A 22,106-nucleotide genomic window follows, 5' to 3' on the forward strand; every position below is an offset into this window, starting at 1 on the left:
TCCAAATTCAGTATTGGAATTGAAATAATACCTTACGTCAGTAAAATAAACACATAGTTATCTCTGTTAAAATGAACACATAGTTATCTCTGTTAAAATGAACACATAGTTATCTCTGTTAAAATGAACACATAGTTATCTCTGTTGTGGTGTGTGGAGCTCACCCCCCCCCCCTTAATAACCCTGAGGCCCAGTACCCCCCCCCCCTTAATAACCCTGAGGCCCAGTACCCCCCCCCCCCTTAATAACCCTGAGGCCCAGTACCCCCCCCTTAATAACCCTGAGGCCCAGTACCCCCCCCCTTAATAACCCTGAGGCCCAGTACCCCCCCCTTAATAACCCTGAGGCCCAGTACCCCCCCCCTTAATTACCCTGAGGCCAAGTACCCCCCCCCCTTAATAACCCTGAGGCCAAGTAACCCCCCCTAATAACCCTGAGGCCCAGTACCCCCCCCCCTAATAACCCTGAGGCCCAGTACCCCCCCCCTTAATAACCCTGAGGCCCAGTACCCCCCCCTTAATAACCCTGAGGCCCAGTACCCCCCCCTTAATAACCCTGAGGCCCAGTACCCCCCCTTAATAACCCTGAGGCCCAGTACCCCCCCCTAATAACCCTGAGGCCCAGTACCCCCCCCCTAATAACCCTGAGGCCCAGTACCCCCCCCTAATAACCCTGAGGCCCAGTACCCCCCCCTTAATAAACCTGAGGCCCAGTACCCCCCCCCCCTAATAACCCTGAGGCCCAGTACCCCCCCCCCTTAATAACCCTGAGGCCCAGTACCCCCCCCCCTTAATAACCCTGAGGCCCAGTACCCCCCCCCCCCTTAATAACCCTGAGGCCCAGTACCCCCCCTTAATAACCCTGAGGCCCAGTACCCCCCCCCCCTTAATAACCCTGAGGCCCAGTACCCCCCCCCTTAATAACCCTGAGGCCCAGTACCCCCCCCCCTTAATAACCCTGAGGCCCAGTACCCCCCCCCTTAATAACCCTGAGGCCCAGTACCCCCCCCCCTTAATAACCCTGAGGCCCAGTACCCCCCCCCCCCTTAATAACCCTGAGGCCCAGTACCCCCCCCCCCCCCCCGTCTGTCTCTGCCTTAGACGCAGCCGCTCGCAAATTGAACAATCTATTTTCGTCTTCTATCCATATCAGCCGGAGCCTCCCATTAAGAAAACACGGATTTGTCACAAATGGCACCCTATTCCCTATATAGTGCACTACTTTTCACCAGGGCCCATATTGTACTGTATAGGGAATAGGGTGCCATTTGGGAGACAGATAAATACAGACGGTTGGTTTGCTGTCTGGTTTAACAACATATTCAAATAATATAAATCATTAATCAAATAAACAAATAAACTGCAGAAACAATAAATAATAATTAATTGTAATAATTATTATTTATTTTTCCTCTCTAGCGTAAAGTAGATAGGCGATTAAAATATGCAGTTTTTTATGTAGGAGGTGAAAAAAAACATACATTTTTCATCTGTAATATCCGACTGGTGAATACAGTGCTTTCGGAAAATATTCAGACCCCTTTATTGTTTCCACATTTTGTTACATTACAGCCTTATTCTAAAATGGACAACAACAAAAATAACTCAGCGGTCTACATATGACCCCATAATGAAAAAGTGAAAAATATTTGTTTTTTTTAAATTCAAATCTATTAACAATAAAAAACAGAAATACCGTATTTACATTAGTATTCAGACCCTTTGCTGTGAGACTTGAAATTGAGCTCAGGTGCATCCTGTTTCCAGTTATCATCCTTGAGATGTTTCTACAACTTGATTGGAGTCCACTTGTGGTAAATCCAATTGATTGGACATGATTTGGAAAGGAAGACATCTGTCTATATAAGGTCCCACAGTTGACAGTGCACGTCAGAGCAAAAACCAAGACATGAGGTCGAAGGAATTGTCTGTAGAGCTCCGAGACAGGATTGTGTCGAGGCACAGATCTGGGGAAGGGTACCAAAAACATTTCTGCAGCATTGCAGGTCTCCAAGAACACAGTGGCCTCCATCATTCTTTAAATGGAAGAAGTTTGGAACCACAAAGACTCTTCCAAAAGCTGGCTGCCCGGACAAACTGAGCTATCGGGGGAGAAGGGCCTTGGTCAGGAAGGTGACCAAGAACCCGATGGTCACTCTGCTAGAGCTCCAGAGTTCCTCTGTGGAGATGGACAATCATCTCTGCAGCACTCCACCAATCAGGCCTTTATGGTAGAGGGGCCAGACAGAAGCCACTCCTCAGTAAAAGGCACATGACAGCCTGCTTGGAGTTTGCCAAAAGGCACATAGACACTCTCAGTCCATGAGAAACAAGATTCTCTGGTCTGTTGAAACTAAGATTGAACTCTTGGCCTGAATGCCAAGCGTCACGTCTGGAGGAAACCTGGCACCATCCCTATGGTGAAGCATGGTGGTGGCAGCATCATGTTGTGGGGATGTTTTTCAGCAGCAGGGATTGGGAGACTAGTCAGGATCGAGGCAAAGATGAACGGAGCAAAGAACAGAGAGATCCTTGATGAAACCTGTTCCAGAGTGCTCAGGACCTCAGACTGGGGTGAAGGTTCACCTTCCAACAGGAAGATGAGCCTAAGCACACAGACAAGACAATGCAGGACTGGCTTCGGGACAAGTCTCTGAATGTCCTTGAGTGGCCCAACCAGAGCCTGGACTTGAACCCGATCGAACATCTCTGGAAAGACCTGAAAATAGCTGTGCAGCATTGCCCCCATCACCTGTGGACAGGTACCAGAAGTCTCACCTGTGAACAGGTACCAGAAGTCTCACCTGTGAACAGGTACCAGAAGTCTCACCTGTGAACAGGTACCAGAAGTCTCACCTGTGGACAGGTACCAGAAGTCTCACCTGTGGACAGGTACCAGAAGTCTCACCTGTGGACAGGTACCAGAAGTCTCACCTGTGAACAGGTACCAGAAGTCTCACCTGTGGACAGGTACCAGAAGTCTCACCTGTGGACAGGTACCAGAAGTCTCACCTGTGGACAGGTACCAGAAGTCTCACCTGTGGACAGGTACCAGAAGTCTCACCTGTGAACAGGTACCAGAAGTCTCACCTGTGGACAGGTACCAGAAGTCTCACCTGTGGATAGGTACCAGAAGTCTCACCTGTGGATAGGTACCAGAAGTCTCACCTGTGGATAGGTACCAGAAGTCTCACCTGTGGATAGGTACCAGAAGTCTCACCTGTGGACAGGTACCAGAAGTCTCACCTGTGAACAGGTACCAGAAGTCTCACCTGTGGATAGGTACCAGAAGTCTCACCTGTGGATAGGTACCAGAAGTCTCACCTGTGAACAGGTACCAGAAGTCTCACCTGTGAACAGGTACCAGAAGTCTCAACTGTGGACAGGTACCAGAAGTCTCACCTGTGGACAGGTACCAGAAGTCTCACCTGTGAACAGGTACCAGAAGTCTCACCTGTGAACAGGTACCAGAAGTCTCACCTGTGGACAGGTACCAGAAGTCTCACCTGTGGACAGGTACCAGAAGTCTCACCTGTGGACAGGTACCAGAAGTCTCACCTGTGAACAGGTACCAGAAGTCTCACCTGTGAACAGGTACCAGAAGTCTCACCTGTGGACAGGTACCAGAAGTCTCACCTGTGGATAGGTACCAGAAGTCTCACCTGTGGACAGGTACCAGAAGTCTCACCTGTGGACAGGTACCAGAAGTCTCACCTGTGGACGGGTACCAGAAGTCTCACCTGTGGATAGGTACCAGAAGTCTCACCTGTGGACAGGTACCAGAAGTCTCACCTGTGGACAGGTACCAGAAGTCTCACCTGTGAACAGATACCAGGAGACTCACCTGTGAACAGGTACCAGAAGTTGTTAGGTTCGATGGCCTCCTGGTCTCCTCGTCGGCCGGTCTTCCGGTATCGGAGCTTATAGCCGGTGATGAACCCGTTCTGGCTGTTGGGAGGAGGGGGCTGCCAGCTCACCTTAATGCTCTGAAACACAGTCAGGGGAGAGGACACATGTTCACTACGTATTCGTGATCCCTGAGGGAATTGAACCAGCAACCTTGCTTCGCTGAGGCCACTCTCTTACCAATAGACCCAAATGCCCACCTGGTTTAACAAACCATCACATACAGTAGAAGAACCAACCATCCAAGACGTACACGCCAGGCGGTGTCTGAGAAAGGCCCCAAAAATTGCCATAAACTCCAGCCACCCGGGACTGTTCTCCATGCTCCCGTCCAGCAGGCGGTACCATGCTCCAACCCTGCACATTGAATAAGATACTGGTACTGACCTGTATATACAACCACTCCAGTACCCCCCCTGCACTGTTTTACACCTGTTGTATCCTGTGCATTTAACTTTGAAACGTGAAACTGTAAGCACACTACAGTCGTGGCCAAAAGTTTTGAGAATGACACAAATATTAATTTTCACAAAATTTGTTGCTCCAGTGTCTTTAGATATTTTTGTCAGATGTTACTATGGAATACTGAAGTATAATTACAAGCATTTCATAAGTGTCAAAGTCTTTTATTGACAATTACATGAAGTTGATGAAAAGAGTCAATATTTGCAGTGTTGACCCTTCTTTTTCAAGACCTCTGCAATCCGCCCTGGCATGCTGTCAGTTAACTTCTGGGCCACATCCTGACTGATGGCAGCCCATTCTTGCATAATCAATGCTTGGAGTTTGTCAGAATTTGTGGGTTTTTGTTTGTCCACCCGCCTCTTGAGGATTGACCACAAGTTCTCAATGGGATTAAGGTCTGGGGAGCTTCCTGGCCATGGACCCAAAATATCAATGTTTTGTTCCCCGAGCCACTTAGTTATCACTTTTGCCTTATGGCAAGGTGCTCCACAATGCTGAAAAGGCATTGTTTGTCACTAAACTGTTCCTGGATGGTTGGGAGAAGTTGCTCTCGGAGGATGTGTTGGTACCATTCTTTATTCATGGCTGTGTTCTTAGACAAAATTGTGAGTGAGCCCACTCCCTTGGCTGAGAAGCAACCCCACACATGAATGGTCCCAGGATGCTTTACTGTTGGCATGACACAGGACTGATGGTAGCGCTCACCTTGTCTTCTCCAGACAAGCTTTTTTCCGGATGCCCCAAACAATCAGAAAGGAGATTCATCAGAGAAAATGACTTTAGCCCAGTCCTCAGCAGTCCAATCCCTGTACCTTTTGCAGAATATCAGTCTGTCCCTGATGTTTTTCCTGGAGAGAAGTGGCTTCTTTGCTGCCCTTCTTGACACCAGGCCATCCTCCAAAAGTCTTCGCCTCACTGTGCGTGCAGATGCACTCACACCTGCCTGCTGCCATTCCTGAGCAAGCTCTGTACTGGTGGTGCCCCGATCCCGCAGCTGAATCAAATTTGGGAGATGGTCCTGGCGCTTGCTGGACTTTCATGGGCGCCCTGAAGCCTTCTTCACAACAATTGAACTGCTCTCCTTGAAGTTCTTGATGATCCGATAAATGGTTGATTTAGGTGCAATCTTACTGGCAGCAATATCCTTGCCTGTGAAGCCCTTTTTGTGCAAAGCAATGACGACGGCACGTGTTTCCTTGCAGGTAACCATGATTGACAGAGGGAGAACATTGATTCCAAGCACCACCCTCCTTTTGAAGCTTCCAGTCTGTTATTCGAACTCAATCAGCATGACAGAGTGATCTCCAGCCTTGTCCTCGTCAACACTCACACCTGTGTTAACGAGAGAATCACTGGCATGATGTCAGCTGGTCCTTTTGTGGCAGGGCTGAAATGCAGTGGAAATGTTTTTTGGGGATTCAGTTCATTTGCATGGCAAAGAGGGAGTTTGCAATTTATTGCAATTCATCTGACCAGTCTTCATAACATTCTGGAGTATATGCAAATTGCCATCATACAAACTGAGGCAGCAGACTTTGTGAAAATGTATATTTGTGTTATTCTCAAAACTCTGGGCCACGACTGTACATTATAGATATAATAGACAATAATAATCAGGCTAGCTAATAAACAGGCTAAATGTACAATGTTAACACCATAACAATATAAACACCATAACGATATCAACACCATAACAATATAAACACCATAACAATGTCAACACCATAACGATATCAACACCATAACGATGTCAACACCATAACAATATAAACACCATAACGATGTCAACACCATAACAATGTCAACACCATAACGATATCAACACCATAACAATATAAACACCATAACGATGTCAACACCTTAACGATATCAACACCATAACAATGTCAACACCATAACAATGTCAACACCATAACAATGTCAACACCATAACAATGTCAACACCATAACAATGTCAACACCATAACAATGTCAACAATGTCAACACCATAACAATGTCAACACCATAACAATGTCAACACCATAACAATGTCAACACCATAACAATGTCAACACCATAACAATATAAACACCATAACAATATAAACACCATAACAATGTCAACACCATAACAATGTCAACACCATAACAATGTCAACAATGTCAACACCATAACAATATAAACACCATAACAATGTCAACACCATAACAATGTCAACACCATAACAATGTCAACAATGTCAACACCATAACAATGTCAACACCATAACAATGTCAACAATGTCAACACCATAACAATGTCAACACCATAACAATGTCAACAATGTCAACACCATAACAATATAAACACCATAACAATGTCAACACCATAACAATATAAACACCATAACAATATAAACACCATAACAATGTCAACACCATAACAATGTCAACACCATAACAATGTCAACACCTTAACGATGTCAACAACATAACAATGTCAACACCTTAACGATGTCAACACCTTAACGATGTCAACACCATAGCGATGTCAACACCATAACAATATAAAATTTGACATTTTAGTCATTTAGCAGATATTAATCTAGTCCCATCCTCTCTCAGATCAGCCTGATAAAGTTAAATATTAATCTAGTCCCCATCCTCTCTCAGATCAGCCTGATAAAGTTAAATATTAATCTAGTCCCATGCTCTCTCAGATCAGCCTGATAAAGTTAAATATTAATCTAGTCCCCATCCTCTCTCAGATCAGCCTGATAAAGTTAAATATTAATCTAGTCCCCATCCTCTCTCAGATCAGCCTGATAAAGTTAAATATTAATCTAGTCCCATCCTCTCTCAGATCAGCCTGATAAAGTTAAATATTAATCTAGTCCCATGCTCTCTCAGATCAGCCTGATAAAGTTAAATATTAATCTAGTCCCCATCCTCTCTCAGATCAGCCTGATAAAGTTAAATATTAATCTAGTCCCCATCCTCTCTCAGATCAGCCTGATAAAGTTAAATATTAATCTAGTCCCATGCTCTCTCAGATCAGCCTGATAAAGTTAAATATTAATCTAGTCCCCATCCTCTCTCAGATCAGCCTGTTAAAGTTAAATATGAATCTAGTCCCACCCTCTCTCAGATCAGCCTGATAAAGTTAAATATTAATCTAGTCCCCACCCTCTCTCAGATCAGCCTGATAAAGTTAAATATTAATCTAGTCCGCATCCTCTCCCAGATCAGCCTGATAAAGTTAAATATTAATCTAGTCCCCATCCTCTCTCAGATCAGCCTGTTAAAGTTAAATATGAATCTAGTCCCACCCTCTCTCAGATCAGCCTGATAAAGTTAAATATTAATCTAGTCCCCACCCTCTCTCAGATCAGCCTGATAAAGTTAAATATTAATCTAGTCCGCATCCTCTCCCAGATCAGCCTGATAAAGTTAAATATGAATCTAGTCCCCATCCTCTCTCAGATCAGCCTGATAAAGTTAAATATGAATCTAGTCCCATCCTCTCTCAGATCAGCCTGATAAAGTTAAATATTAATCTAGTCCCCATCCTCTCTCAGATCAGCCTGATAAAGTTAAATATGAATCTAGTCCCATCCTCTCTCAGATCAGCCTGATAAAGTTAAATATTAATCTAGTCCCCATCCTCTCCCAGATCAGCCTGATAAAGTTAAATATGAATCTAGTCCCCATCCTCTCTCAGATCAGCCTGATAAAGTTAAATATTAATCTAGTCCCCATCCTCTCTCAGATCAGCCTGATAAAGTTAAATATGAATCTAGTCCCCATCCTCTCTCAGATCAGCCTGATAAAGTTAAATATTAATCTAGTCCCCATCCTCTCCCAGATCAGCCTGATAAAGTTAAATATTAATCTAGTCCCATCCTCTCTCAGATCAGCCTGATAAAGTTAAATATGAATCTAGTCCCCATCCTCTCTCAGATCAGCCTGATAAAGTTAAATATTAATCTAGTCCCCATCCTCTCTCAGATGAGCCTGATGAACCCTCATGGATACAGAGGAATATATTAAAATCTACTGGCACCAGTTCCCCCATTCAGACAATCATCTTAATTGATTACAACAGGCTTGATTGCGGTAAAGGGAGGCTCGTTGGAGCTGTGTGTGTGTGTGTGTGTGTGTGTGTGTGTGTGTGTGTGTGTGTGTGTGTGTGTGTGTGTGTGTGTGTGTGTGTGTGTGTTGCTCTGTGCTCCAGCTCTGGAGGTTGGATTGGTGGCGATTAAGAGAGGCATGCACAAACACACACAACACACACACACACACACACACACACACACACACACACACACACACACACACACACACACACACACACACACACACACACACACACACACACACACACACACACACACACACACACAAAAATTAAGAGAGAAACAGTCAGTGGCCTCGAAGAAGCAGCACTAATTATTCCACCAAACAGAACGGATCTGCACGGATACAATACACAGGCATTAGACCCCCCACCCAGCCATTCCCTATTGGTACAGGGAGACTGTAGCAGCCATTAGACCCCCCACCCAGCCATTCCCTATTGGTACAGGGAGACTGTAGCAGCCATTAGACCCCCCACAGCCATTCCCTATTGGTACAGGGAGACTGTAGCAGCCATTAGACCCCCCACCCAGCCATTCCCTATTGGTACAGGGAGACTGTAGCAGCCATTAGACCCCCTACCCAGCCATTCCCTATTGGTACAGGGAGACTGTAGCAGCCATTATATATGCATATTATACTCCATGTATACAGAGTATATGCATATTATACTCCATGTATACAGAGTATATGCATATTATACTCCATGTATACAGAGTATATGCATATTATACTCCATGTATACAGAGTATATGCATATTATACTCCATGTATACACAGTATATGCATATTATACTCCATGTATGACACAATGCATTCATGATGGGAAGCTACAACTGGAAAAGAGACCAAGCTATGACGTGAATACTGCAACGCAGGCAGTATTTCATATTAATTGAGACTCGAGAGTGTGTGTGTGTGTGTGTGTGTGTGTGTGTGTGCGTGGTCTGTTACCTCTCTTTATTTATCTGTACTGTGCAGGTTGAAGAGGAAACCCTCCCTAACGCCTATTTATATTCATATCTAGTTAACCTTGCAAAGTGCTAGACTATAGCGAGCCATGGCCTGTTTTAAAACGTCACACAGACAGAATGTACGGTGCAGTGGAGGCTGGTGGTCGGGAACTATAGGAGGGACGGGCTCATAATAATGGCCGGAATGGATTCAATGAAACGGAGTCGAACACGTGATTTCAGTATGTTTGATGTGTTTGATACCATTCCATATATCCATTCCTGCCATTACAATGACCTTAGGGTTAGGTAACAGGGGTTAGGGTTAGGTAACAGGGGGTAGATAACAGGGGTTAGGGTTAGATAACAGGGGGTAGATAACAGGGGGTGGATAACAGGGGGTAGATAACAGGGGTTAGATAACAGGGGGTAGATAACAGGGGGTGGATAACAGGGGGTAGATAACAGGGGGTAGATAACAGGGGGTAGATAACAGGGGGTAGGGTTAGATAACAGGGGGTAGGGTTAGATAACAGGGGTTAGGGTTAGGTAACAGGGGGTGGGGTTAGATAACAGGGGGTAGGGTTAGATAACAGGGGGTAGGGTTAGATAACAGGGGGTAGATAACAGGGGGTAGGGTTAGATAACAGGGGTTAGGTAACAGGGGTTAGGTAACAAGGGTTAGATAACAGGGGTTGGATAACAGGGGGTAGATAACAGGGGGTAGATAACAGGGGGTAGATAACAGGGGTTAGATAACAGGGGTTAGGGTTAGATAACAGGGGGTAGATAACAGGGGGTAGGTAACAGGGGGTAGGGTTAGATAACAGGGGTTAGATAACAGGGGTTAGGGTTAGATAACAGAGGGTAGGGTTAAATAATAGGGGGTAGATAACAGGGGGTAGGGTTAGATAACAGGGGGTAGGGTTAGATAACAGGGGTTAGATAACAGGGGTTAGGGTTAGATAACAGAGGGTAGGGTTAGATAATAGGGGGTAGATAACAGGGGGTAGGGTTAGGTAACAGGGGGTGGGGTTAGATAACAGGGGTTAGATAACAGGGGTTTGGTAACAGGGGGTAGGGTTAGATAACAGGGGTTAGATAACAGGGGTTAGGGTTAGATAACAGAGGGTAGGGTTAAATAATAGGGGGTAGATAACAGGGGGTAGGGTTAGATAACAGGGGGTAGGGTTAGATAACAGGGGTTAGATAACAGGGGTTAGGGTTAGATAACAGAGGGTAGGGTTAGATAATAGGGGGTAGATAACAGGGGGTAGGGTTAGGTAACAGGGGGTGGGGTTAGATAACAGGGGTTAGATAACAGGGGTTAGGTAACAGGGGGTAGGGTTAGATAACAGGGGTTAGATAACAGGGGTTAGGTAACAGGGGGTAGATAACAGGGGGTAGGGTTAGATAACAGGGGGTAGGTAACAGGGGGTAGGGTTAGATAACAGGGGGTAGGGTTAGATAACAGGGGGTAGGGTTAGATAACAGGGGGTAGGGTTAGGTAACAGGGGTTGGATAACAGGGGGTAGGGTTAGATAACAGGGGGTAGGTAACAGGGGTTAGGGTTAAATAACAGGGGGTCGGGTTAGATAACAGGGGGTAGGGTTAGATAACAGGGGGTAGGGTTAGGTAACAGGGGGTGGATAACAGGGGGTAGATAACAGGGGTTAAATAACAGGGGTAGGTAACAGGGGTTAGATAACAGGGGTTAGATAACAGGGGGTAGATAACAGGGGGTAGATAACAGGGGTTAGATAACAGGGGGTAGGGTTAGATAACAGGGGTTAGATAACAGGGGTTAGGGTTAGATAACAGAGGGTAGGGTTAGATAATAGGGGGTAGATAACAGGGGGTAGGGTTAGGTAACAGGGGGTGGGGTTAGATAACAGGGGTTAGATAACAGGGGTTAGGTAACAGGGGGTAGGGTTAGATAACAGGGGTTAGATAACAGGGGTTAGGTAACAGGGGGTAGATAACAGGGGGTAGGGTTAGATAACAGGGGGTAGGTAACAGGGGTTAGGGTTAGATAACAGGGGGTAGGGTTAGATAACAGGGGGTAGGTAAAAGGGGTTAGGGTTAGATAACAGGGGATAGGGTTAGATAACAGGGGGTAGGGTTAGGTAACAGGGGGTAGGTAACAGGGGGTAGGTAACAGGGGTTAGGGTTAAATAACAGGGGGTAGGGTTAGATAACAGGGGGTAGGGTTAGATAACAGGGGTTAGGGTTAGATAACAGGGGGTAGGGTTAGATAACAGGGGGTAGGGTTAGATAACAGGGGTTAGGGTTAGATAACAGGGGGTAGGGTTAGGTAACAGGGGTTAGGTAACAGGGGGTAGGGTTAGATAACAGGGGGTAGGGTTAGGTAACAGGGGGTAGGGTTAGGTAACTGGGGGTAGGGTTAGATAACAGGGGTTAGGGTTAGATAACAGGGGTTAGATAACAGGGGGTAGGGTTAGATAACAGGGGTTAGGGTTAGGTAACAGGGGGTAGGGTTAGGTAACAGGGGGTAGGGTTAGGTAACAGGGGGTAGGGTTAGATAACAGGGGGTAGGGTTAGATAACAGGGAGTAGGGTTAGGTAACAGGGGTTGGGTAACAGGGGGTAGGGTTAGGTAACAGGAGGTAGGTAACTGGGGGTAGGGTTAGATAACAGGGGGTAGGGTTAGGTAACAGGGGGTAGGGTTAGGTAACAGGGGGTAGGGTTAGATAACAGGGGGTAGGGTTAGATAACAGGGGGTAGGGTTAGGTAACAAGGGGTAGGGTTAGGTAACGGGGTAGGGTTAGATAACAGGGGGTAGGGTTAGATAACAGGGGTTAGGGTTAGGTAACAGGGGGTAGGGTTAGATAACAGGTGTTAGATAACAGGGGGTAGGGTTAGATAACAGGGGGTTGGGTTACTGTAGGTAACAATAATTGTTCAGGGGTGAAGAGCTCATCTTGTCTAAGGATTTATTCCTAGTTGTTTGTTTGGCCTGGAACACTCTCTGCTTCAGTGCCGAAAACCAAACCGTGTGGACACAGTCAACATCCCCAAAACATTCCTTATATGGTGCACTACATATGACCAGGACCCATAGAGATGAGGACCCATAGAGATGAGGACCCATAGAGCTGAGGACCCATAGAGATGAGGACCCATAGAGATGAGGACCCATAGAGATGAGGACCCATAGAGATGAGGACCCATAGAGATGAGGACCCATAGAGATGAGGACCCATAGAGATGAGGACCCATAGAGCTGAGGACCCATAGAGCTGAGGACCCATAGAGATGAGGACCCATAGAGCTGAGGACCCATAGAGATGAGGACCCATAGAGATGAGGACCCATAGAGATGAGGACCCATAGAGCTGAGGACCCATAGAGATGAGGGCCCATAGAGCTGAGGACCCATAGAGATGAGGACCCATAGAGCTGAGGACCCATAGAGATGAGGACCCATAGAGATGAGGACCCATAGGGCTGAGGACCCATAGAGATGAGGACCCATAGGGCTGAGGACCCATAGAGATGAGGACCCATAGAGATGAGGACCCATAGAGCTGAGGACCCATAGAGATGAGGACCCATAGGGCTGAGGACCCATAGAGATGAGGACCCATAGAGCTGAGGGCCCATAGAGATGAGGACCCATAGAGCTGAGGACCCATAGAGATGAGGACCCATAGAGATGAGGACCCATAGAGCTCAGGACCCATAGAGATGAGGACCCATAGAGCTGAGGACCCATAGAGCTCAGGACCCATAGAGCTGAGGACCCATAGAGCTCAGGACCCATAGAGCTGAGGACCCATAGAGATGAGGACCCATAGAGATGAGGACCCATAGAGCTCAGGACCCATAGAGCTCAGGACCCATAGAACTCAGGACCCATAGAGATGAGGACCCATAGAGATGAGGACCCATAGAGCTGAGGGCCCATAGAGATGAGGACCCATAGAGATGAGGACCCATAGAGCTGAGGGCCCATAGAGATGAGGACCCATAGAGATGAGGACCCATAGAGATGAGGACCCATAGAGCTCAGGACCCATAGTACTCAGGACCCATAGTGTAACAGGCTGAGAAACAGCACAGTTAAATCCTCAGCCAGGCTGGGGTGTAACAGGCTGAGAAACAGCACAGTTAAATCCTCTGGCAGACTGGGGTGTAACAGGCTGAGTGTTTGGGGAATAATACGCCCACCTATTGGGACTCATCACTGTTGACAATGACGACCATGCTGCACAGATGTGTGATAGCCAACTGCATCCCTGCTACACGCGCTCTCACACCACCCACCCAGGTCCCCACAGACCTGACTGTCACTGTTGGGTTGGCTTAGACTCTACGTGGAGTCTCTCTCTCTCTCTCTCTCTCTCTCTCTCGTCCTCTCTCTCTCTCCCGCTCTATCTTTCGCTCTCTCTCTCTCTCTCTCCCGCTCTCTCTCGCTCTCTCGTTCTCTCTCTCGCTCTCTCCCTCTATCTTTCGGGCTCTCTCTCCCGCTCTCTCTCCAGCTCTGTACTGTTGTACCACTGTTCTGTTCTCACTGGGTATGAGAAGATGTATTTCTAAGATGCCTGCCTGATTTCTATAGAAGGGGTTTTGGTCAAATGTAGTGCAGTAGTGTATGTAAGAAGCCCATAGTTAGCCAGCCAGAATCAGTCTTCATTCTATAAAGGCTTCAACAAGCAACAAACTCTGTAATATCTGTTAGATATACACTCTTAGAAAAAAGGGTTCCAAAAGGGTTCCAAAAGGGTTCCAAAAGTGTTCCAAAAGTGTTCTTCGGCTGTCCCCATAGTAAAACCCTTTTTTGGTTCCCGGTAGAACTCTTTTGGTTCCCGGTAGAACTCTTTTGGTTCCCGGTAGAACTCTTCTGGTTCCAGGTAGAACTGTTTTGGGTTACGTGGTGAATGCCTCTTTGAACAACAAACAGATGGAATGATGCCATCTCTCCGTCCTCCCTCTTCCTTCGCTCTGTCTCCCCCTCTTTCTCCCTCTCTCTCTCCGTCTCTCCCTCTCTCTCACGCTCTATCTCTGTCTCTCTTGCTCTCTCTCTCTCTACAACAACAGCCTTGAAATGGTGCCATCGCTCCCTAATTTCTCTCTCTCTCTCTCTCTCTCTCTCTCTCTCTCTCTCTCTCTGTCTCTCTCTCTCTCTCTCTCTCTCTCCTCTCTCTCTCTCTCTCTCTCTCTCTCTCTCTCTCTCTCTCTCTCTCTCTCTCTCTCTCTCTCTCTCTCTCTCTACAACAAACAACCTTGGAACGATGCCTTCTATTGAGGTATTTCACGTTGTGTTTGTTTCTAAACTGCTTTCTCAGTAACTAAAGATCCTTGGGTCGCCATGCATCACACAAAACTAGTGTTGTAAAACTTTGTCCCACAAACTTTGCTCTATTCAGTTTGCTTCCAACTGGACTGATGAATTGTGTGTATCTCCATCTGGTTCAGTATTTGTTGAGCATGGTCCCTGACCAATACACTCTAACTTCTCCAACTTTTCCTCAGTAAAAATGTGTATCATTTCTGATGCTCATATGAACCATTTATCTCCATCCTGACATGAACCAGTTATCCTGACATGAACCAGTTATCCTGACATGAACCAGTTATCCTGACATGAACCAGTTATCTCCATCAGGGTAAGGTTTAGATTTAGGGTAATGCTTGGGGTTAGGGTTAGGGTTATGCTTAGGGTTAGGGTAAGGTTTAGGGTTAGGGTAATGCTTGGGGTTAGGGTTAGGGTTATGCTTAGGGTTAGGGTTAGGGTAATGCTTGTGGTTAGGGTAATGCTTGTGGTTAGGGTAATGCTTGGGGTTAGGGTAATGCTTGGGGTTAGGGTAAGGTTGAGGGTTAGGGTAATGCTTGTGGTTAGGGTTAGGTTTAGGGTTAGGGTAATGCTTGGGGTTAGGATAAGGGTTAGGGTAATGCTTGAGTTTAGGGTTAGGGTAAGCGTTGGGGTAAGGTTTAGGATTAGGTTAATGCTTGGGATAAGGATAAGGGTTAGGGTAATGCTTGAGATTAGGGTCAGGGTTAGGGTAAGGGTTGGGGTAAGTTTTAGGGTTAGGGTAATGCTTGATTTTAGGGTTAGGGTTAGGTTTAGGGTAAGGGTTGGGAAGTCCCTCAAAAAGCAGTATGGAGGGGTTAGGGTTAGGGTAATGCTTGGGTTCAGGGTAAGGGTTAGGGTAATGCTTGGGTTTAGGATTGGGGAAGGGTTAGGTTAATACCTGGGTTTAAGGTTAGGGTAAGGTTTAGGGTAATGCTTTGGTTTAGGGTAAGGGTTAGGGTAATGCTTGGGTTTAGGGTAAGGGTTAGGGTTAGGGTAATGCTTGTGTTTAGGATTAGGGTAAGGGTAATGCTTGGGTTTATGGTTATTGTAAGGGTTAGGGTAATACTTTGGTTTAGGGTTAGGGTAATGCTTGGGTTTAGGGTAATGCTTTGTTTTAGGGTTAGGGTAATGCTAGGGTTTAGGGTTAGAGTAATGCTAGGGTTTAGGGTTAGGGTAATGCTTGGGTTTAGGGTTAGGGTAATGCTTGGGTTTAGGGTTAGGGTAATGCTAGGGTTTAGGGTTAGGGTAATCCTTGGGTTTAGGGTTAGAGTAATGCTTGGGTTTAGGGTTAGAGTAATGCTAGGGTTTAGGGTTAGGGTAATGCTTGGGTTTAGGGTTAGGGTAATGCTTGGGTTTAGGGTTAGGGTAATGCTAGGGTTTAGGGTAATGCTTGGGTTTAGGGTTAGGGTAATGCTTGGGTTTAGGGTTAGGGTAATGCTTGGGTTTAGGGTTAGGGTAATGCTAGGGTTTAGGGTTAGGGTAATGCTTGGGTTTAGGGTTAGGGTAATGCTAGGGTTTAGGGTTAGGGTAATGCTTGGGTTTAGGGTTAGGGTAATGCTTGGGTTTAGGGTTAGGGTAATGCTAGGGTTTAGGGTTAGGGTAATGCTTGGGTTTAGGGTTAGGGTAATGCTTGGGTTTAGGGTTAGGGTAATGCTAGGGTTTAGGGTTAGGGTAATGCTTGGGTTTAGGGTTAGGGTAATGCTAGGGTTTAGGGTTAGGGTAATGCTAGGGTTTAGGGTTAGGGTAATGCTTGAGTTTAGGGTTAGGGTAATGCTTGGGTTTAGGGTTAGGGTAATGCTTGGGTTTAGGGTTAGGGTAATGCTTGGGTTTAGGGTTAGGGTAAGGTTTAGAATAAGGGTTAGGAGGTCAGTATGGAAGTCATTCAACTTTCTATAATAGTTTAATATGCTTCTGACTGTCAACATGTACATCATCAAGCCTTGCTGTCCAAAACCAACCATATACTTTAGTGAATGAAACTCTATTCCACAACGTTATCTCTGTAGGACTTTCTTAATACCATAAACCTTCCTGAAATGACTTAAAGCATCAAGTTCTCATTCTCTTATGTAATGAAATGTCAATATTGTCAATAATGATATGAAATGCCCCAATGCATATTGTTTAGACAACACTCAGTCTGTCTGGTTTACTGTGTCCCAAAATTGCAACCTATTCCCTATACACTGCTGTACTTTTGACCAGACCTCTTTAAAATGAATAGAGTCCCCCATTGGGACATATAATGTACTACATAACGTTAGTTAAACATGACCAGATTGGAAGGCCACTTTAAATGATGACAATATGATCCAGTTTAATCCATTCTTCCAACACCACCACGTGTTAACAGTAGATTTAATTCCCACCTGAAGGGGTTTAGAGAGATGCCATGAACTACTCATAAACCCCTTCCCAAAGGTTTTATCTTATAAAGAGTCAATCACATGTTTTATTTTTATTTTTTTTAAACGGTGACTCTTTATTCATCTAGTCTAGGCTAGCCGTTGCCGTGGCAGCTAGTATTACAGTTCCTTTATATGATAGAAACATATCAATGACGACTGCTGCTGTTGTTGTTGTTGTGGTTGAAAATACTGTAAGTAGACTAACTAGTATAAATAATTCTGTCAGATCAACACTTCTGCTTCTGAGCTTCTCTCTCTCATCTTTCAACGTTTCTACTGCAAATGTGGGTGAATGGTGGAATAGATGAGTATTCTGGTTAACAGAAAAACCCCTGAGATAATAAAAAATGATTTGTAGAATATGTCCAAGGCTGGAACTTCAAGGTTAAGACATATTTTCTGGTCCCAAATCTATTTGTGATGTTCAAGGCTTGAATTTCCTCTCTTTTTCCACTTTCTCAAGCACTGTGCCCTCCTCAGGAGCCACACCAAGCCTGTAGGGGCCCCAGCTACTGAAGCCTGTAGGATCCCCAGCTACTGAAGCCTGTAGGGTCCCCAGCTACTGAAGCCTGTAGGGGCCCCAGCTACTAAAGCCTGTAGGGTCCCCAGCTACTGAAGCCTGTAGGGTCCCAAGCTACTGAAGCCTGTAGGGGCCCCAGCCACTGAAGCCTGCAGGGGCCCCAGCTACTGAAGCCTGTATGGTCCCCAGCTACTGAAGCCTGTAGGGTCCCCAGCTACTGAAGCCTGTAGGGGCCCCAGCTACTGAAGCCTGTAGGGTCCCCAGCTACTGAAGCCTTTAGGGGCCCCAGCCACTGAAGCCTGCAGGGGCCCCAGTCACTGAAGCCTGTAGGGGTCCCAGTCACTGATTTCTGTAGGGGCCCCAGTCACTGATTTCTGTAGGGGCCCCAGTCACTGAAGCCTGTAGGGGTCCCAGTCACTGATTTCTGTAGGGGCCCCAGTCACTGAAGCATGCAGGGGCCACAGTCACTGAAGCCTGTAGGAGCCCCAGCTACTGAAGCCTGTAGGGTCCCCAGCTACTGAAGCCTGTAGGGTCCCCAGCTACTGAAGCCTGTAGGGTCCCCAGCCACTGAAGCCTGTAGGATCCCCAGCTACTGAAGCCTGTAGGAGCCCCAGCTACTGAAGCCTGTAGGGTCCCCATCTACTGAAGCCTGTAGGGTCCCCAGTCACTGATTTCTGTAGGGGCCCCAGTCACTGATTTCTGTAGGAGCCCCAGCTACTGAAGCCTGTAGGAGCCCCAGTCACTGAAGCCTGTAGGGGCCCCAGTCACTGTAGCCTGTAGGGGCCCCCGCTACTGAAGCCTGTAGGGGCCCCAGCTACTGGAGCCTGTAGGGGCCCCATCTACTGAAGCCTGTAGGGTCCCCAGTCACTGATTTCTGTAGGGGCCCCAGTCACTGAAGCCTGTAGGAGCCCCAGCTACTGAAGCCTGTAGGGGCCCCAGCTACTGAAGCCTGTAGGGGCCCCAACTACTGAAGCCTGTAGGGTCCCCAGTCACTGAAGCCTGTAGGGGCCCCAGCTACTGAAACCTGTAGGGGCCCCAGTCACTGAAGCCTGTAGGGTCCCCAGCCACTGAAGCCTGTAGGGTCCCCAGCTACTGAAGCCTGTAGGGGCCCCAGCCACTGAAGCCTGTAGGGGCCCCAGCCGCTGACATTCAAGTCAATAAAAATACATGTTCTCTGGGTCTCAGACTGAGGTTTGTGGAAATGTCATCAAATGACTTTATAGCAATGATGTTTTATAGCCCAAAGGATATATATTTACACACATATATATATATTTAAAATCCCAAAATGCATGTACTCACCCTTGAGAGAACGCCTTCCAACGAGATATTTTGTGGTGGAGCACTTGGCACTGTGGATGAAATAACACACGATAAAATGAATGAAACAAATACATACATTTAAAAGCAGGGTCCCACAATAGCTGACACATGGGACACATCTGTTGTTGGACATGAGGGACTGTAAAATCACCAGGAACTCAGCTCAAAAGTGATTTTCATTTTTTTTTTAAATAACAAAATAAAATAAATCTGTTATCAAGTATTCCCACGCATTAATATAGAGGCATACTGTATGTGATCGTATCCCAATGTAATCAAGGTTTGAAATGATTCAGATTTTTTGTTGTTGTTGTCAAATTCTATATCCGTTTAGGATTCTTGAGGTCAATTTGTAGTGTACAAATGATTTATAATTTTGTTCCAGCACCCCGACCATCCGCTCAAGAACAAATCGTCCCGCGACTGACTGTAAATTTGGGGACCCCTGATATAATGTACAGGTGCAGCATGTGTACTACACTCAAGATTTATTACATTCCCATTCTGATCAAGTCAAATGATTCAAATGATTGTAGACACATCCGTCGTCATCTCTTTAACACACAGACTTAACACAAGTTACTTGAACATGAATTATCAAATTACAATTGACGAGATATCGCTTCAGAATATCGACACGAAACCCATTTAAAGTAATTGAAGTACATTTCCTGTCGAGAAGCTAAATAGGTTGAATTACAGCTGAAAGAAATGGTTATCTTGTCTTCCTCGAATGGACTTCCTAGTTTTTTAGATGTAATGAACAAAGTAAATGGTGACATTAAAGAGACACTCCGTCAGGCTTATCTATGACAGGGCCTCTCCAGCCCGGCCAATGGGCACGCAGGATGGGAACGACCCCTTCAAAATGACCTAATTAGGTAACATGAATGACAGATAACAGGACTGACATTTCTACATATCTCATCTATCTATGACAACATTCTATACACTCAGAGGAGACCATTGGAGACTACTATATTTTAAACAGCTATCAAAGATTTCTAAAACAGGTTGCCATAATTCCAGGTTTTGCAGACTATTGAACTCCTTCAGCTGTACAGGTTCTGGCAGCACACAGTCCACAGGTTAGTGGAGGAGGCAGGTTGGTAGTAGTGACATTGGCATGTGCTTGAGTGACCTGCCAGCCTGGTCGGCAGTGTGCCTGAAGTACAGGCTTGGCGTGAAGCCGTGGAGTGACTGGTGTGTGGACTGGCGACGTGTGGGAGGGGGAAAAAGTAATTAATTACCTCAGAGAGAGAAATGAGAAGCCAGCCGGCAATAAAGAGAGAGAGAAGCGGCGGTGGCTGCAGCCGGCCAGCCCGGTGGTTTCATTACGACAGCACAAGGAGCATTAACTAAGCAGGGAGATATAATTCAGCTCTTGGGGCTCATATGAAACATTCAGCCACTGTTAATGGGATCTGACAGAAGATACATTCCTTCAACCCTCTTAACCCTCTCAGCTCTGCACTGAAGATAATACGAGGAGACAATCAAGAGCTATAAGAAAGTTATGAGGGCTGTCATGACGTTGCCCTCTTTGTGTTTTCTATGCACCATCCCCCTACCCCTACCTCCCCCTACCCAGGCTCTTGGAGAGCGGTCGTAAATTCCTAAGAAAATGTCCCGCCTCATGGCCACAGTATAAAGACAGAGTGGGTTTCATAGAAAGAACCCAGGAATTCTTCCACCTCACAGGACTGGAGAACCGAACGACATTTATGTTCTGGAGAAGGTATAAAAGATCGGTGAAGAATCCAGCTACGAACTGGTCCATTTGGTACAATTTTGTGAAGCTCATAAGAGACAATACGGCCACATTACCATGGCTATGTTTATATAATAGCCTCAGTTGTGAGACTTACATCTAATGGTTGTATAGAAATGAATGAATAAGGATAAAGCTATTTGGAATATGTTGGGATGCTTGTAAGATGTTAATGTGAGAGAATTGTATTTCTGTTTAAAGTTTCACCAAGTCATCGGCACGCCCCCATGAACAGACGGGACCTGGCGTCATGAGACAGCCTTTTTCTGTATTCCGAATATAACCCCCACCCAGATTTTCTATCACCAGACCGAGCTGACCTCCATTACAAGTTGGCTGAAAGTTTGACCATGCATTCCTCGTTCTGAACTTTAACCATGCCACGTGGTTAAACTCTTAGACTATTGATACTGACAGAATAATAACAAGTCTTTGATATTAATTACTAGTCTGCAGCTAGGAATTCGGTATCATTGAACGCGAAGACTGACGAAACATCTGTCCTATAACGACATTAATGAATGTCGCTTTGAAATATCCATTCTAACCGAGAGAGAGAGAGAGAGAGAGAGAGAGAGAGAGAGAGAGAGAGAGAGAAAGAGAGAGAGAGAGAGAGAGAGAGAGAGAGAGAGAACGCGAGGACACAAACTCTCCAACAGAACAACCTTTTCAGCAAAGATCCCGACGACACACTGAGCGTAAATATACTGCTCCAAAAAATAAAGGGAACACTTAAACAACACAATGTATCTCCAAGTCAATCACACTTCTGTGAAATCAAACTGTCCACTTAGGAAGCAACACTGATTGACAATAAATTTCACATGCTGTTGTGCAAATGGAATAGACAACAGGTAGAAATTATAGGCAATTAGCAAGACACCCCCAATAAAGGAGTGGTTCTGCAGGTGGGTACCACAGACCACTTCTCAGTTCCTATGCTTCCTGGCTGATGTTTTGGTCACTTTTGAATGCTGGCGGTGTTTTCACTCTAGTGGTAGCATGAGACGGAGTCTACAACCCACACAAGTGGCTCAGGTAGTGCAGCTCATCCAGGATGGCACATCAATGCGAGCTGTGGCAAGAAGGTTTGCTGTGTCTGTCAGCGTAGTGTCCAGAGCATGGAGGCGCTACCAGGAGACAGGCCAGTACATCAGGAGACGTGGAGGAGGCCGTAGGAGGGCAACAACCCAGCAGCAGGACCGCTACCTCCGCCTTTGTGCAAGGAGGAGCAGGAGGAGCACTGCCAGAGCCCTGCAAAATGACCTCCAGCAGGCCACAAATGTGCATGTGTCTGCTCAAACGGTCAGAAACAGACTCCATGAGGGTGGTATGAGGGCCCGACGTCCA

At 46.1% G+C, this 22,106-nt stretch overlaps 1 protein-coding gene across 2 annotated transcripts in view; it reads right to left on the reverse strand.

Annotated features, from left to right (window-relative positions):
- LOC106591943 (netrin receptor DCC) overlaps positions 1 to 22,106 on the reverse strand; it is a 586,418-nt gene that overhangs the window by 136,184 nt on the left and 428,128 nt on the right. For both annotated transcript variants that reach the window (XM_082956999.1, XM_082956994.1), the window contains exons 12-13: positions 18,965 to 19,014; positions 3,844 to 3,985 (exon numbers count right to left, since the gene is read on the reverse strand). In XM_082956999.1, coding sequence (XP_082813125.1) covers positions 3,844 to 3,985; positions 18,965 to 19,014 — 192 coding nt within the window. The remainder of the gene's footprint in view (positions 1 to 3,843; positions 3,986 to 18,964; positions 19,015 to 22,106) is intronic.

Source organism: Salmo salar, chromosome 01, assembly GCF_965601325.2.
Source record: "Salmo salar chromosome 01, fSalSal1, whole genome shotgun sequence".
Lineage (NCBI taxonomy): Eukaryota > Metazoa > Chordata > Actinopteri > Salmoniformes > Salmonidae > Salmo > Salmo salar.